Here is a 15228-nt window from a genome sequence, read left to right on the forward strand (position 1 = left end):
TGACAGCAATTCTGATGAAAATATTTCAAATCAGATTTCTAAGTTCCATCCTGTGCAGCTTTTGTGCTATTCTATATATAAAACCTCTATGCACCGTATAGGGAGATGTGAAGTCATCGTGTACGCATATAACACATTTTATATAGGTGCTCCACACTGGCCAGCCCATTCTAGTAATGCCAGGAATGACACGTGTAAAGCCTAAGGTATAAAATGTGAGTAAACTCCTCACGTAGAAATGTGCTGTGCAACGCATACAGTGCGAGTTCTTAAAATGCCATCCATTACAGCAATATCAACAATCAAAAAGGTCAGCAGACAATAAGTGAAAATGGGAATGCAGTGTTCCAAAACCAATGACCTGCAACGAAAATGCCAAGCACATTTAGCGAGACCTCATACACAGGCCGCCTCTCAATCATTGTTTGAGGTCCTTTATCAGAATAGAAAGCCTACAGGGTGGAAAAAGTTGCTTGAGACCTGTTGGTACAAATCTAGGGGTGGTAAAATCTGAATGAGACCCGGTATGTTTATATCTCTGTGCTATGCCTGGCTGCTACCTATACACCTCCAGATAAATGGAGCAATGTCAGTTTTTTATCCAGGCTACACTACATTTTAGTGACAAACCACAGCTGTATTCTTAACTAGTGAGAAAATGCATTTCTCTGACTTTTGCCGTGTAAATATATTCATATTTTTTCAAAAATTCTATTTCTAACTATATTTACTCCAGTCTGGACTCAACTCAACTTGCTTACTGTAAGTAGAAATGAGTGTTACTCAAGTTAGGTGAACTATCTACTTGCATAAAAGACTAATAATAGCACAGTTCTTATTTTTCTTTCTTCGAGAAAAACAATTACAAAGCAATACACACCATAACCTTTCAATAATTAAACTGGTATCCAACCACAGGTATAGTTTTGTTAATATTCTTTTGGATTTTCTTTCTCCACAAACTGTGTGCCCTTTTATTGAGTGACTGTGCATGACAATTGAAAATGAGATTCTTACTCAATCTGAAGCAGTGACAGGTTTGTTTACACTTTGAGAACTTCTGCTAGAGTTAAGCAGACCTTGATTTTGATCCATCATGTGTTAACAAAGTTCAGAAAATCTCATTTCCCATCCACGAATGAAATCCTTCAAGAACAAATGCAAGTAAACATAAAAATTAGAAACTCAAATGATTTTTGGTTTGTATCTCGATACTCTTTGCCTGGAATAGTGTTTTGTCTGGTTGGCAGTTCTGCTCTGCTCTGCGTCAGGTCAATAGCACTAAATGGACTGAAGTAAATGGAATTAAAATAGAAAGTTTAGATTATTAGATCGTATCCCCCCTCGCCTTCCTCAATGATGCTGATCAGTACACTTACGTTCTCCGCTGTCAAGTATTCCTGATTCCTGGAGGGAACGAATGCAGGAATCCACCAACTCCAAACCTGTGGTCAACTCGTCCTCGATATCCTTTTGTCCATCCGCTGTGGAGTAGAAGAGAGGATGAGAAAGAGACAAAGAGAGTAAGAAAGGGAGAGAAGGAAGTAGAGAGAGAGAGAGAGAGACGAATGAGATCTCTCTGAGTTGTAACCTCAATCTTCTCCTCTCACAGTCAGTAAAACCTACCTACACATTATGACCTGGTTATAAATTGAAGGACACTTTGATTATAAGATGGAGAGTGCTGTCGACTCAATGTTAAGTCCCTGAGTAAATGGGGGATTATGTGAATGTAAGCAACAGATGAGTGAGAAAGACGGTCAAAGAGTGTATACATGCAGATTAACACTGACTGTCGATGCCAACAGTGGCCTTGGTCTGGCAACACATTGATGCACTGATATGTATTTGAGTGTGTGGCTACGCCTGTGTGTGTGTGTGTGTGTGTGTGCCTGCAATCATCTGTTAATCCATCAGGTACAGTATGTGGGTGGGTGCCTCTGTTCATACATTACTGGGCTGCAGGTATAAATTCCAAATGTTCCTTGACATACAATTTTCCTAGCGTGTCAATCAGACAGGAGGTGGAACAGGCCTTGTTGGTGTCTGGGCAATAAATCTAATCCTTCGACTCGAGATGTGTTACAAAAAAGATGTGTTGCAGAGACTTCCTCTTACTGTGGTCAGGGATTTCACATCCAGCCTAAAACCCTTAAGATTTTGTCAGCACAAGTATTCATGATAATCAATGTTTGAGTTAAAAAAAATCTCTATAGTAATAGACAGATTTGAGCAGTGAGTCATGCAACAATACCTCTACATGCATGGCCGAGCAGCATGTGTGTGTGTGTGTGTGTGTGTGTGTTTGTTAACCATGCAGACTACATGACAACTAAAGACAATGAATATTCATGGTGAACTTTACCTTGAGCATTCCAGCGGAATTGCTCATCTGCCGAACTGCAAGAGAAAGAGATGGTCAATAATAAGAATGATGAGAAGAAGAAGAACAGCGTACGACACAGTTGTAGAATATCAGCGGGGCTTTTAAATCAAAGGCAGATTACAAGAGAGTGCTTTACAAAGTACGAGGAAATGTAACATACATTAAAGAGAGGGTAAAATATTTGAATGGAGACATGATTCAGTCACTTTCAGATTCTTATATATGTAGATAAATATTTGTAGATAAAATATAGGTAGATTTTATAAAAATCAATTATTCCCTCAATTTTTTTTTAATGCACTATTCTGCTGAGTTAATTAGACAAAATAATAGGCTATAAAGTGAAAGTCATCCCTAAATGTCATTTCAGTTGTTAGTCAGTCACTGCCACTTACTTCCAAAACATTTTACAGAATGACATCATGTGCACTCAAGTAACAGTCCTTTTATTTTCAAACGGATAGCGTCGTACACAAAGACACGCACCCATTCGCACACATGTACACACACAAACACCACTTCTTTTCCATTCTCTTGATGACTGTCAATTGATCGGTGATTAATGGAGGGTTGAGGATAGAGAAAAAGACAAAGCGAGTGAGAGGAAAACACAGAAAGTTAGAGACAAGTATTGAGCCGTCTGCTGTGTGATCAATGCGGACACGGACAGACTAACTGATACATATAGACTCTTTCATCTGACTTCATCTACACCATTAGACTGGCTGTCTGGACTAGTTGGCTTGTGTCTACGTTTGTCCCATTTAGACTGTTTGGTATTCCACATACCCGACTTTCTAATTGAATGTCTGTCAGCGTGTGCGCATGTGCGTCTTTGGTGACATTGTACAATTTGTGTCTCGCGTGCTTGTGTGCAAACGTGTGTGTACACGTTTGTTGGGATATATTAGAACCAGTGAATACATTTACATGTGTTTATCTGTCTGGTTGGCTGAGATGGTAATGGTCTACTGGAGATGGGCATTTTCTAAATAGCTTTCATAGATTAATTTAAGTGACTGAATCACTTTTGATTCACACAGTAGCCTATCTCTAAAGTGTCAGAGTCATGTAATATATAGAGCTGTTAATACTCTGTTATGGAAGCAGGAGAAATGGTTATAAAAGAAAAGAGAATCACAGCTAAAGATTGTTACCTTTGTTTTCTTCCTTATTTACTACTTGATCCGAAAAGTATTTTTGTTCACTGAATTTCTGATATTAGTCAGCTTGTTAAAAACAGTTTGGCTGGCTGCTGTCCTTGCGGCACCTCAGGACCTGTGCTGCTGACTGGACAGCTGGTTCTGAAGCATGACAACCATATGGGGGGGGTAGGAGTTGGCTTGGACTCAATGGATAGATGCTTCAGTAGCGCTTACAAGCCGCTGACGTCTCATTTCTGGTGTGAAATTCTGAGTTAGGCTGCAGAAACCAGCACACGATCATGGTTCAAATCAAACCATGTGTAACCTAAAAGTATCCATTTTATTGGTGAAACCTATTGAGAGTGTTACACAGCCAACGGAGTAACACGAGTCATTGTTCTTGACAGCATTCAGAATGTTTTGCTCATACACAGATACGACTGTGCAACTGTTTAGCATTGAAATTAAATGTGAAGTGAAATGCTGTGACAGAGGAAGGTCGGGAAACTTTGCCATGTGTGTTTTTTTCTCTCTCTGTTGAATATTGCTGATCAGGACCTTCATCAGCAAAAGCATCACAAAATGATTTTATACAATATACTGTGTGATTTTAGATGTTAATAATATCAAGAAACAAAAACAGCACTTTCATAATTAAATACTCACATGAATCGATATGAATGTTTTGACATTTTTGACTGTGTCTGCATGATTTCTGCTTATTTTGCCCTCAGGATATAGGATGTGGAAATAATATTCAAGCCGTGCTTTTCTGCTTTGGGATAGTTAGTTTCATGGGGCCAGCCGTTGCGATAGGGTTGGTTATTTACATTTATCATTTGTACATTTGTTGGTTTACATTTTATCGGGTAATCAATCAATTATCAATTCAGTTTTTATTACAAGCATCTCCAAGTCTGTTCTCTAGTAGCTCATTATTATCTACTATAGCACTCGTGATTCAGAGATATTGTGGGAATAATTTATTAGTTATCAATCATCAGATCTTCCCTGATTCATTCCTCGCTTGTTCCTAGTAACTACTCAAAATTTTGTGTATTGTATGTTAAATGTTACGTGTAACAGCAGTAAACACTGTGACACTGTGTTAAAGTATAGTTGGTTAGAGAGAGAAAGAAAGAAATCTTTGAATGAGACACTCAGAGAGCTGATAGACAGGAGAGAGAGATTTAATAAGCACAGCATTATTCCACAACATTGAACGCTCTCGCCTGCAATGCCGCAACACTTCACCCGGTGAGGCAGCATCTCTCTTTTAACAGTGAGCCTGTATTAAAGAGACATTTTATATTCACAACTCCACTCTCGACTGCCACACAGCTACACACAGCGTCCTCTACCGTTCCCAATGAAACCCACATGCACGCAAACCCCACACACTCTACTTACTGTAGTATCCACAAAAATGAGGTGTAAAAGTTGCAGTGCGGTTGATTTTATTTTAAGTACACTAATACCTGTTAACGTTTTTTTTTTTTAAGATAAACATATGAAGCCATCTAGACAGGAATCCCAGCAGCCACATCCTTCATGAGTCATTAGTTCTCAGCTTGGAGAGCATTGCTTTGAAAGAGTTACACACTGCCAAACAAGGTTCTGCTTGAATCCTCAAGCTGGCTCCTTTCACAGATAGTAGCACGTAAGAACACTTGCCCATCCTGATAAGACTGCCAGTGTGTATGTGTGTGTGTGTGTGTACTCTCAGCGAGTAAAACACACATGCAAGAATCCACTGTTTGCTCCCACAGAGCAGAAAAATAGACACACAAGAACACATTTTACAGGTAATGCATGAAGCTGCAGGTTCTACACGGAGCAAATTTAAATGACCTTTTGTTTGCTTTCTACCTGCACACGCATACACATACACATACACACACTGGGATATGGGATATGATACATTAACAAAGGTACATAGATACACAAAAATACCTACACGTACACAAGGTGTCAAATTAACACACACACACGTGGAGCTAAAAGCACTTCACATCTTTGATAATTGCTATCCTATTGAGTTGGAGAAAGGAATAAATAACAGGCTTGGTGTGCAGTCCTGGGCTATTTCATTATTGCTGGCGTTAAAACAGGAGCCTAACAGACCATAATGCCCTATCTAATGTTTACAAAAACCTCATCGACAAGTAATAATAATAATAATAATAATTCTAAACTTTATTTATATAGCAGCTTTCATACAGGGGGTGTAGCTCAAAGTGCTTTACAATAAAATGAAGAAACCAGAATAAATAAATGAAATAAATAAAAACACAAGTTAAAAAGTGCAAATACTGCGCAATAAAACCAGCCAATCAAATGAATAACAAACATAAGAAGCAGCAAATGCAAGAACAGGTTTGCTAAGTACAATAGAATATGTGTAAGATAGAAATAAAACAATAAAATATGTAAAAGACAAGAATAAAACAAAGGAAGAGTGACGGTTAAAAGCAATGTTGAATACATAAGTTTTCAGCTGTTGTTAAAAATGTTCACATAACTTGCATCCCTTACATTGTTGGGCAGAGAGTTCCATAGTTTTAGCGTATAGTTAAAAAAGGCTGAACTGCTGATGTGTGATAGTTTGTATTCAAAAACCGTCAGCAGAGGATCTAAGAGGCCGTGAAAGATTATGAAACGATAATGATGTAGGCTGGTCCCAAACCATTAACAGCCTTGTAAATAAGTAAAAGAACTTTAAAATCAATCCTAAAAGACACCAGGAGCCAGTTCAGGCCAGCTAAAATTGGGGTGATATGCTTTCTCTTTCTTGTTCTGGTTAAAAGCCTGGCAGAAGAGTTCTGAATTAATTGTAATTTATCAATGGATTGACCAGTGAAATAGTATTACAGCAGTCTAATCTACTTGAAATAAGTAGCCATAAACACATCCTGGTTTTCTGAAAACAGGCATAATTCTACATTTCATTACTGGTGTTTTTATTGTGGAACCAGGCATGTCAACTAATTTCACTTTCCAGTGACGTGGCAAGTATAAGATAGGTAGGCAAGAACTCTGGTACTTTTGACAGGAAGTGACATTGGACCTGCACCAGCATGTCTAAGAGTGTAATTTAATTCAGCAGACACACTATAGACAGAAAGAAATTTAGCCACATTCACCTAAATGAGACAGACTTTTAAGTTTTAAAATTTTCAACTTCGGATCTGACCTGGAGGCATGGAGATAAGTGGACTGAAACCAGGAGATAGATAGCTATGATGTCATCACTATAATGATGTAAGGTACTTTAATGATATAAACATTCTACACATAGTGGCTTTAATGTGAGTGAGCATCACTAATTTGTAGTCAGAGAATAGTCAGAGAAGTAGGAAGTGATGAATAATGAGGAAACGGTGCTACTTTTTTTGACCTTCATGTGGATATTCATTCATCTTTGCCTGCAAACAGGTCAGATGTTAAGGTCAGCTACAGCACAGCCGGGAGCTGTGAGGGATTCAGTGTCATGCTCAAGGATAGCTGAACAAGCAGGATGGATGGCTTTGGACATGGCAGCTTGAACTCAAGCTATCCAGCTGAGGGGTGATCTCCCTTCTAACTGCACCACCCTGTTTTCCAACCTTTGTAAAATGTCAGCTGTCAGATTGACTGCTGTTCATCAGGGCTGAAATAAACCTGAATGATGAACCATTTAGGCCAAATGTGGGGGAAGTTGGTCATTACAAAGCAGTCCAGTCCATTTCATAGGCCTTTTTCATTAAGCTATAAACCTACTAATTAGCTTGGAATGAGGTTCGATGAATGCATCTCCTACTTAAAGTATGCAAAAGCAGGTGGCCATTTGAGTAAAATATAGAGACGAATTTCATGAAGCTTGTTAGAACAAATGACTGAACAAATGTTTCCTTCATTTCCAAATTTTAGATGACTAATGGCTAACGACTTGACTAATGAAGAACAGCACCAATAAACTACTGCGTTTCGATAAATCACACTCCACTATTCCCCTCCACAGAGCAGGTAAACATAAAACCAGAGTCCCCACAGATTCCAGTAGCAGTCTGCCCTCTGAATGGTGATTTTTAGTTTCCAAACCTTAATCTTGATTTACAGAACAAAATTGTCAATTTGATCATGTCACAGCCTGTTGATTACTTTCATATGCATTAAGTGTTCGAAATTCCGCTGACATACTCATGTTCTGTGACTGAAAATGTTGAGCGACGTCTCAAGGACATCCAAAGGATTTGGATGCAGACACATTTGGGAAGTTATGGGTTGAATAATTATTCAACATATCAGCATTTCAGTTTGTGAGGGAAAAAAATTAAAATTATGTGCAACATTATGTGCATTGAAATACTGCGGCGGTGAAACAGGCTGTATATACTCTACAGTTCAACTTTCATAACACATTTTTATATTCATTTAAAATATGGAAGCTGGCAACAAGAAACTATGTGGGTAGTAGTAATGAATAACAAAAAAAATCAATAAAATTCTTACCATAACTCTGAACAATGGATACAGTTCTTCTCTAACTAAAGTTTTAGAGGTATTTATTCCTTCAGATACACTCCTCAACACTGAGAAGCGTTAACTGGCTGTAGTCAACTGTTCATCTCATTTGCATTTGCTTAGAAGAACCCTTATTTGTGAAATCTTTCCAGTAGAATCCAGCCAACTGTTCACAAGCAAAAAAAAAAAACCTCTAGTTGAACATTGACACGTCAACCAGGTTTTCCTTGTGACTCAGTGCTGTTGGAAATGTATGGACTTCCACTGACCTATCGATTGAGTTGCTCAAAATGTGAATATCTTCAAATCTGGACAGAAGGCTACAGACAAATAATTGATTTACCGAGCAGTGCAGAACCAGGGCTTTATATACACAAGTGTGGTGTGAAAGTTTTATGAACCTCTGTGTGATGTAGTTGATTCTTTCGAGGGGAAAAATGTGCGTGCCAAACTCTGCCTACTCACTTTTAGGCGTGGAGCTGGTTTGGGAACCACTCAATCATTTTTGTGGATCTGTCTGTTGTGTGGATACACATCTACCCACTGGTGGTTGTCATAACAACAGTGTTGTACTTCATCATTGTCAGCATGACAGTGTGACACCATGACGGTAATCTGTCAATCAAGGCGGAGTGGGCTTTTATGCTCTACTCAGGATGTGGGGGTGGGGAGAGTGTCTGCGTGCTTGTGCGTGTGGGTGTGTGCGTGAGAGAGAGAGGTGGAGAGATGTGAAACTGCCTTTGTGTTGGGAGTGGGCAAAAAAGCAATGTGAATGAAAAGAGTGAAATCAACACAAAACTACATCATACACAAGACTCAGACTAACACAAAAATATGTCAAAACATTGAGGCTGAAAAGCACATTGTGTTTTTGTTTATGTGGATGCATGTATGGCTTGTCTACTTTCACCATATACTGTAGGTGTCTGTCTATGTATGTCTGTGCATGTGCACGCGCAACACCCGTGTGCAAGTTCACTGATACTTTATTCAGAAAGCAGTCTATTGTGCACACAACAAGGCTGAGGACAAACTTTTGTGAATATGACAGCTGAATGACAGTTCAACAGTCAAGCTGGAAGAGAATTGTCTAGTCAAAGTGTTCACTGAAATAACTTCTAATGCCTGACTACTGACAGCTGCAACAAAAACCGCTATTCTTATAAAAAAAAAATAACAACAAAGAAAACAATGCACCATGGTATTGACAAGTTCAAAAGAGATATTTCAACTCTCTGCAGCTTTTTCCTCTCCCACACAGCCTCTTTCAAGTACACACTCATATCCAGATGTTTAACCAACAAGCATGTACTAAAAGTTCATGTGTGTGTCAGGATTCTGTGTTTATCTGCAAGTCCTCTGACGGTCATCTGATTTTTAACCGCCATCTACTGCGTATACAAGCAGTGCACCTGGAATAGACCTACTCTATTATCATGCAACCTTATTTTCATCTTACACACACTTTGCACATGGAACACATAAAACACACACATAAAACAGTTATTTATGCCTGAAGTTTAAGAAACAATAAAAAGGGAAACATAAGCAATAAAGATGCAATCACGCACCCCTCTCTGCCGTAAGTCATCTCTGCTCCTGGATGCACATGTCTACACACACACACACACACACACACACACACACACACACACGTCTACTATTTATAAGGGGCTATAGTGTTTCTGAACATTTTTATAGAACAGAAAAGGTATATAAAGTTTTAAGTTCAATGTTTCTCAAACATAGAGTAAGCCAGTATTTGAAGGTTTTTTTTATAAAAAGAAACATTGTCAAGAAGATAATAGACATCCTCATATCTAGCAAAGACTGGACGCTATCCTAAAGTAGGTTTATGTCTGTATGTGCTTGTTCAGTGTGTTTCCTCCACAGAGGCCTTCTTGGTTTCTCTCAGAAATTCATAATTTTTCTTCATCTTTATCTTTTATAATTAACATTTGAACAGTTTCCAGTGACAGAAATATTTTAGAAACCCCTCTGTTAGATTGGTCGAGTACACACACACTCAATTACTTTTTAGCATGTTTTGATTGCACAGACATTGAAGGGCCACATATGCATGTGTCTCAAGACTGTGTGTGTGTGTGTGTGTGTTTGTTTGTCTGTGTGTGTGTCTGCATGCATGCTCGAACACATATTCATACAGTTACTCATGTGCGTGTACACATGCACAAATGTGGGTTTCCACTATGAGCAGCACCTGCTGGTTGCACTATTTCAGGTCAGGAACATCTGCTGTGTGTGTCTAAATCACCAAGCTATTATAGTTATTATGATAGGTAGGCTATCGCCGTTTTGCACCGGCACAGATAATGACAGAATACCTCCATGCATAATTCACCAGGGACGGCTGGCCTGACACCGGGTGTGCCCTGTATTATTGTGCTCCACACAGACAGGAGCTGTCTAATATTCATACTCATCTAACAAGGCTCAGTGCAACAAGACTCTTATGACATGTTATTGAACCAGAGATTAAAAGCTCTCCTCTACACATTATGAAATGTTAGAATAAAAGTTTCACTTTTAGTACATAATGGAGCAATAGAATTAAAGTTTCAGCGATCACTTAATATTGAGCTACACATACACACTGATACATCAGTCAACTCCAAATAAAGAGATTTCCTGGATCCTCATTAATATACCAGAGTATTTTATTTTTTGATGCATTGATACGTTATAGGTAAGAGCTTGTTTATGCATTTTGTTAGTTCAGTTGGTTTGTGTATAATAAGGAGTTACAGTTTACACTGTAGACCATGAAGAGTCCTGTAAGGGAAATATGTCAAATATGCATGTGCACACTGGGCAGTTTTGTGGTAAGTAAATAAAAACACATACTGTAATAAGTAAGTAAAGCAATCATTTACAAGCTGGAGGCTACTACAGTGGGCATCCATACACCAGGAAAAGATTTGTGACTGTCTGAATGTAATCAGAGATCAATGAAATATAATGGTGATTCAGTTACCCCCAATTCTGCGCTTAGTATTTGCTACCAGAATTCTCAAGGTCAGCGTTTTTCTTGCATACACATACAGACACACACCATGGCTTGAGACTAATAGCGTACCGTCATCCCAGGGACAGTAGAAAATGTGTTCGGAACAAACAGAAATCTTCCCTAAGACACTTCCGAGACAAAAGGGATTTTATATATAGTTATTTATTTATTTATCTAAAACTATAGCTTAGAAAATGACAAACTGAACCAAGCGCTGACTACAATGGAGCGCATCTTCTCATGCTGTTACTATAGTTACTATCATTGGCTGGCTACTTGCGTGAGACCTGAAATGTTCCCGCGGTACCGGCCCATTTATCCCCTCAGTCACAAACGCTTGCTGGCAGGACTTCGCAAATATGTTGCACTGGGTGTGTGTGAGTATATTAGCTAAAGCATACATCTAGATGATTTCAATATATTATTTGTTATAATCTCATCCTTAAACTCTTATCAAACATAGCTTGTACATAGACAGTAGTGATGCACACCATTGCACGGATTGCAGTTATATCCGCGGGCAACGCGGTTGATCTGCAGATCAGGCGGGTCGGGTCACGAAAAATTACATTCTGATTAATAGCGGATGGGTCACGGGTGGTGAAATAATGCATCATTAATGAGGAAAGTATTAATTACATTCTCTAAAATGTGAACATAGCAAAGAGCAGAGCAGAGCTGCAGAGCTTACTCACAACTAAGCAAACTAACAATGGGGAATACTAAGAAATATATAGACACTAATGACAATTACTTCTACAATTATGCAAGACAGATTGCTGGAGAAACTGGTGCACTTAGCATGCTACAATCTTTCCAGATCACATGGGTTATCAGGAGCAGAAACAGGACCGCAGCAGGCAGCATATATAGTTCATAAATATGAAACTGTATTACAAATGCACAGTTCACCATGGAAACATTTACAATGACTGAAAGCAGCATTTCTAATCTTAGTAAGGAAATCGTTAAAGAAAACATTCACATATCAACAGGAGTGGATTTAGTGATTTGGGGCCTCCAGGCAAACTCTGTCTTGTTTTACAAAGTAAAGAAACAACATTTTGATTTTAGGACGATTAACATTCACTTCGGGACGATTAAAATTGTTTTTTGGGATAGGTGGTGAAAAACGTTAGTCTGGACCACTGACACACACACACACATGCCACTAAACACATTCCTCTACCTGAGCCCATTCTGAAAACCCTGCTTTCTGATATACTTCACATTGCACTGTAGAATAACTTTGTCATACTTTGCTTGTTTAACATATTTAGAATCTTCTACTTGTATAATACATGTTATGCACATGTTATATAAACAGTTACAAAGTGATGAAAATATTTGAACAAAATCATCAGCAATATTAATTGGGAGACATGCATTGTTGGCTCCATTAAGGCCTTCTTGACTGAACCATAATCGCATGTGACAAAGTAGTCATAATATTAGCATAACAATAGAAATTTACATATGAATAATAATAATACCACAAGCTGCTAAATACACCGGCAAATTCAAGTCAAATGGACAGAAAACACTGCTGGCCCACAAAACTCTGCTGAATTCAGAAAACAGCTGGCGACCAGACAACAAATAAACACGACTTAAACACTACAAATTACAGGTTTTATATAGTTTTCAGTGGTGTTTTAAAAGAACTTTACCTTGTGAGGCAGCTCAAAGTAAAGTATGACAACGTTATTCAACAGTAAGATCACATCACAAGATCACACAAAAATCCATCTCGTCAGGCTTCAAGTTATGCGCTTGTGTCTGAATAGACGATGATACACAAATGGTTCATCCAATCACCTGCCAAGTACTTTTTTTGAAAGTTCCTGCCCTTTTCCAAACAGTTTCCAAAAACGACTTCTCAGATGGTTCTGTGTAACAAACCATCTGGTGCGTCAGGTTAAAAAGAACTGTATTTCCACATAAATGTGTCCATCAAGAGATGAATAGATATAAGAGCAAAATACTAAATTTGTTGTGCTGTCATCCCGATTATGCATGCTCACACACACACATGTATTATGAATACAGCCTAATATACGCAGACCAAAAGAGTATATACAGTACAGTATGTATACAGAGACCAAAAGCTGGAACAACAATCATTATTTGTCGACCGTGTTGCTGTCACAGTCAGAAACAGTTTGGCCTCACCCAGTGGGACTCACTGATGATTGATTCTCCATGTAAAACAGTCATTGCCAGTAATGGAGGTCTGGACAACGTGCACTCAATCATCAGAGCATTTTTAAAACTAGCTGTAAGTTTTACAAAGTGGAACGCGGTCTCTGACATGAATCAGTGACCGATGTTGAGTTTGTTTTCCATCATATACAGTATGAGTCAAAAGACACAGTTTCCCATTCTCTTGAATAAGAAAGTGTGTGTGTGTGTGAGCATTCTCTTGAATGAGAAAAACTGCATTTCAATATTTCACTTTAAATTTCCTGTTGTGTTGTTACCATTTCATGCTGTGAAAAGAAACAGTGGAATACGTCTGCCACTTCTGTTTGACATATTATTTTCATGAAATGATGGAACACTTTCATAACTTTTTCCAGCTTCCCAGTGAAACAGCTTTTATGTTTTGGCAATTGCACACTTGCCTCCTCCCATTCACATCTACACAAATCTGTTCCTTCAGATGAGTAGAAGTAGGTAGGTCGTGTTCTTGAAGTGTAACCATTTACGCATGCGGACATGTGATTGCACAAGTCATATTTCTTTTATACGACGAGTAAAATCACCTCACCGTCTGTATCTTGTCTGCGAAATAAACTGTAATCTCCTGCAGCCCGTGAGGCACAGTGAAACCCATACACACATGTTGATACGACACAGACTCACACTCAAGGGCAGTAGTGTGATGTCATGGGTGGATAGGACATCTCAGAGCTTTGGGGGCTGAAGCAGTTGACGGTCTAAATCACTCATCCCCCGGAGGATAATCTAACCAATGATTTAGTGGGAGTCACCGAGTCACTCTCAGCAGCTTCCACTCCAGTGGAGGGATATATGAGTGTGTGTGTGGACTTTGTGTGTGCGTGAGCATGTGAGGGGGGAGAGGTTATTCGCCTTACGCCGTCTCTCCCTTTGAGACCCCCATGAGACCAATTACCAATACTCTGTGGCTCCACGCTCACACACACACACACACACACACACTTGTAATCTTACACCACATAGGAAACTGTCGCCGCTTGAGTGTGTGATCAGCATAATGGCTCAACATGAGCTTCATACTGTCAATATTCATGATTCAGGGGAGACCATTTAAAGAGTGGGATAGTTATTACATAAAAACACACGCACACACAGAGAAAATTATGGGACTGAACTCAAATTAAGCACAATATCCAACATGTCAAATCAAAGGAAACAGGAGCGAATGTTAACCAAGAAAGTGTTTCATGACACAACTGCTGTGTAAACTTATAACGGTTGTGAGGAACAAACAACTAGAAGCGTCTTCAGTTTTGCCTCTTGCCTAGTTATTTACACTGGAACAGACACTAATCCTGTTACGGAGTAGGGGGAGTTTTGCATCCTTGTTCGGTACTGAGCTTGATCTTTGACGCCTTGATTCCACCGGGCATGGTCGTGTCGCGTTCCGGCTGCGATGCGGTTTTGTTCCGTCCTCCGCGCGGCTTCATACCCCACCGGGAGTTTAAGAAGTGGAGTGTTTTGCTACAGCAGCGCCAGACAGGCGAGAGCCACTGCTCTACCTGGACAGGAAGTCAGCGACCGGGGCAGTTATGGCAGCAGCGGTGTCATAAAATCTTGTGATTTTCCACTTCCAAGATGAACTTCTCATTGTCCATGGTGACAAATATCCTCTAACCGGTTGACTTCTGGCCTTGTGCCACCGCTTATAAGGTAATGTTGAGGTAGTGATGTGATACACGATCAGGAGTTTGACTTCCGGCTTGGCTCAATCTGCTCTTGTGTAGTTTGATGTGGCTTCTGTCAAATATAGAGAGTAGGCGTGTATTTTTTAGCAGAGCAGAGCGGATAGTTGCTTCTGGGATGCTTCTGAAACCCGCTGCGGCACATCTGGTGGAATCAAGCCGTGAGTCTCTTCAGGTCACTTCTCGCCGATTCATTTACTTAATATGCCATTTGTTTGAATGTTAATAAGCTATAGTGGA

The 15228-nt window shown here is 39.3% G+C and overlaps 1 protein-coding gene across 8 annotated transcripts in view; it reads right to left on the reverse strand.

The window, feature by feature from the left end:
* The window catches only part of ctnnd2a (catenin (cadherin-associated protein), delta 2a), a 279280-nt gene that overhangs the window by 139909 nt on the left and 124143 nt on the right, over positions 1-15228 (reverse strand). For all 8 annotated transcript variants that reach the window (XM_044339804.1, XM_044339800.1, XM_044339799.1 and 5 more), the window contains 2 exons: positions 2366-2400; positions 1380-1484 (listed from right to left, as the gene is read on the reverse strand). In XM_044339804.1, the coding sequence (XP_044195739.1) occupies positions 1380-1484; positions 2366-2400 (140 nt within the window). The remainder of the gene's footprint in view (positions 1-1379; positions 1485-2365; positions 2401-15228) is intronic.

The sequence above is a fragment of the Thunnus albacares genome, chromosome 21 (genome assembly GCF_914725855.1).
Source record: "Thunnus albacares chromosome 21, fThuAlb1.1, whole genome shotgun sequence".
NCBI lineage: Eukaryota > Metazoa > Chordata > Actinopteri > Scombriformes > Scombridae > Thunnus > Thunnus albacares.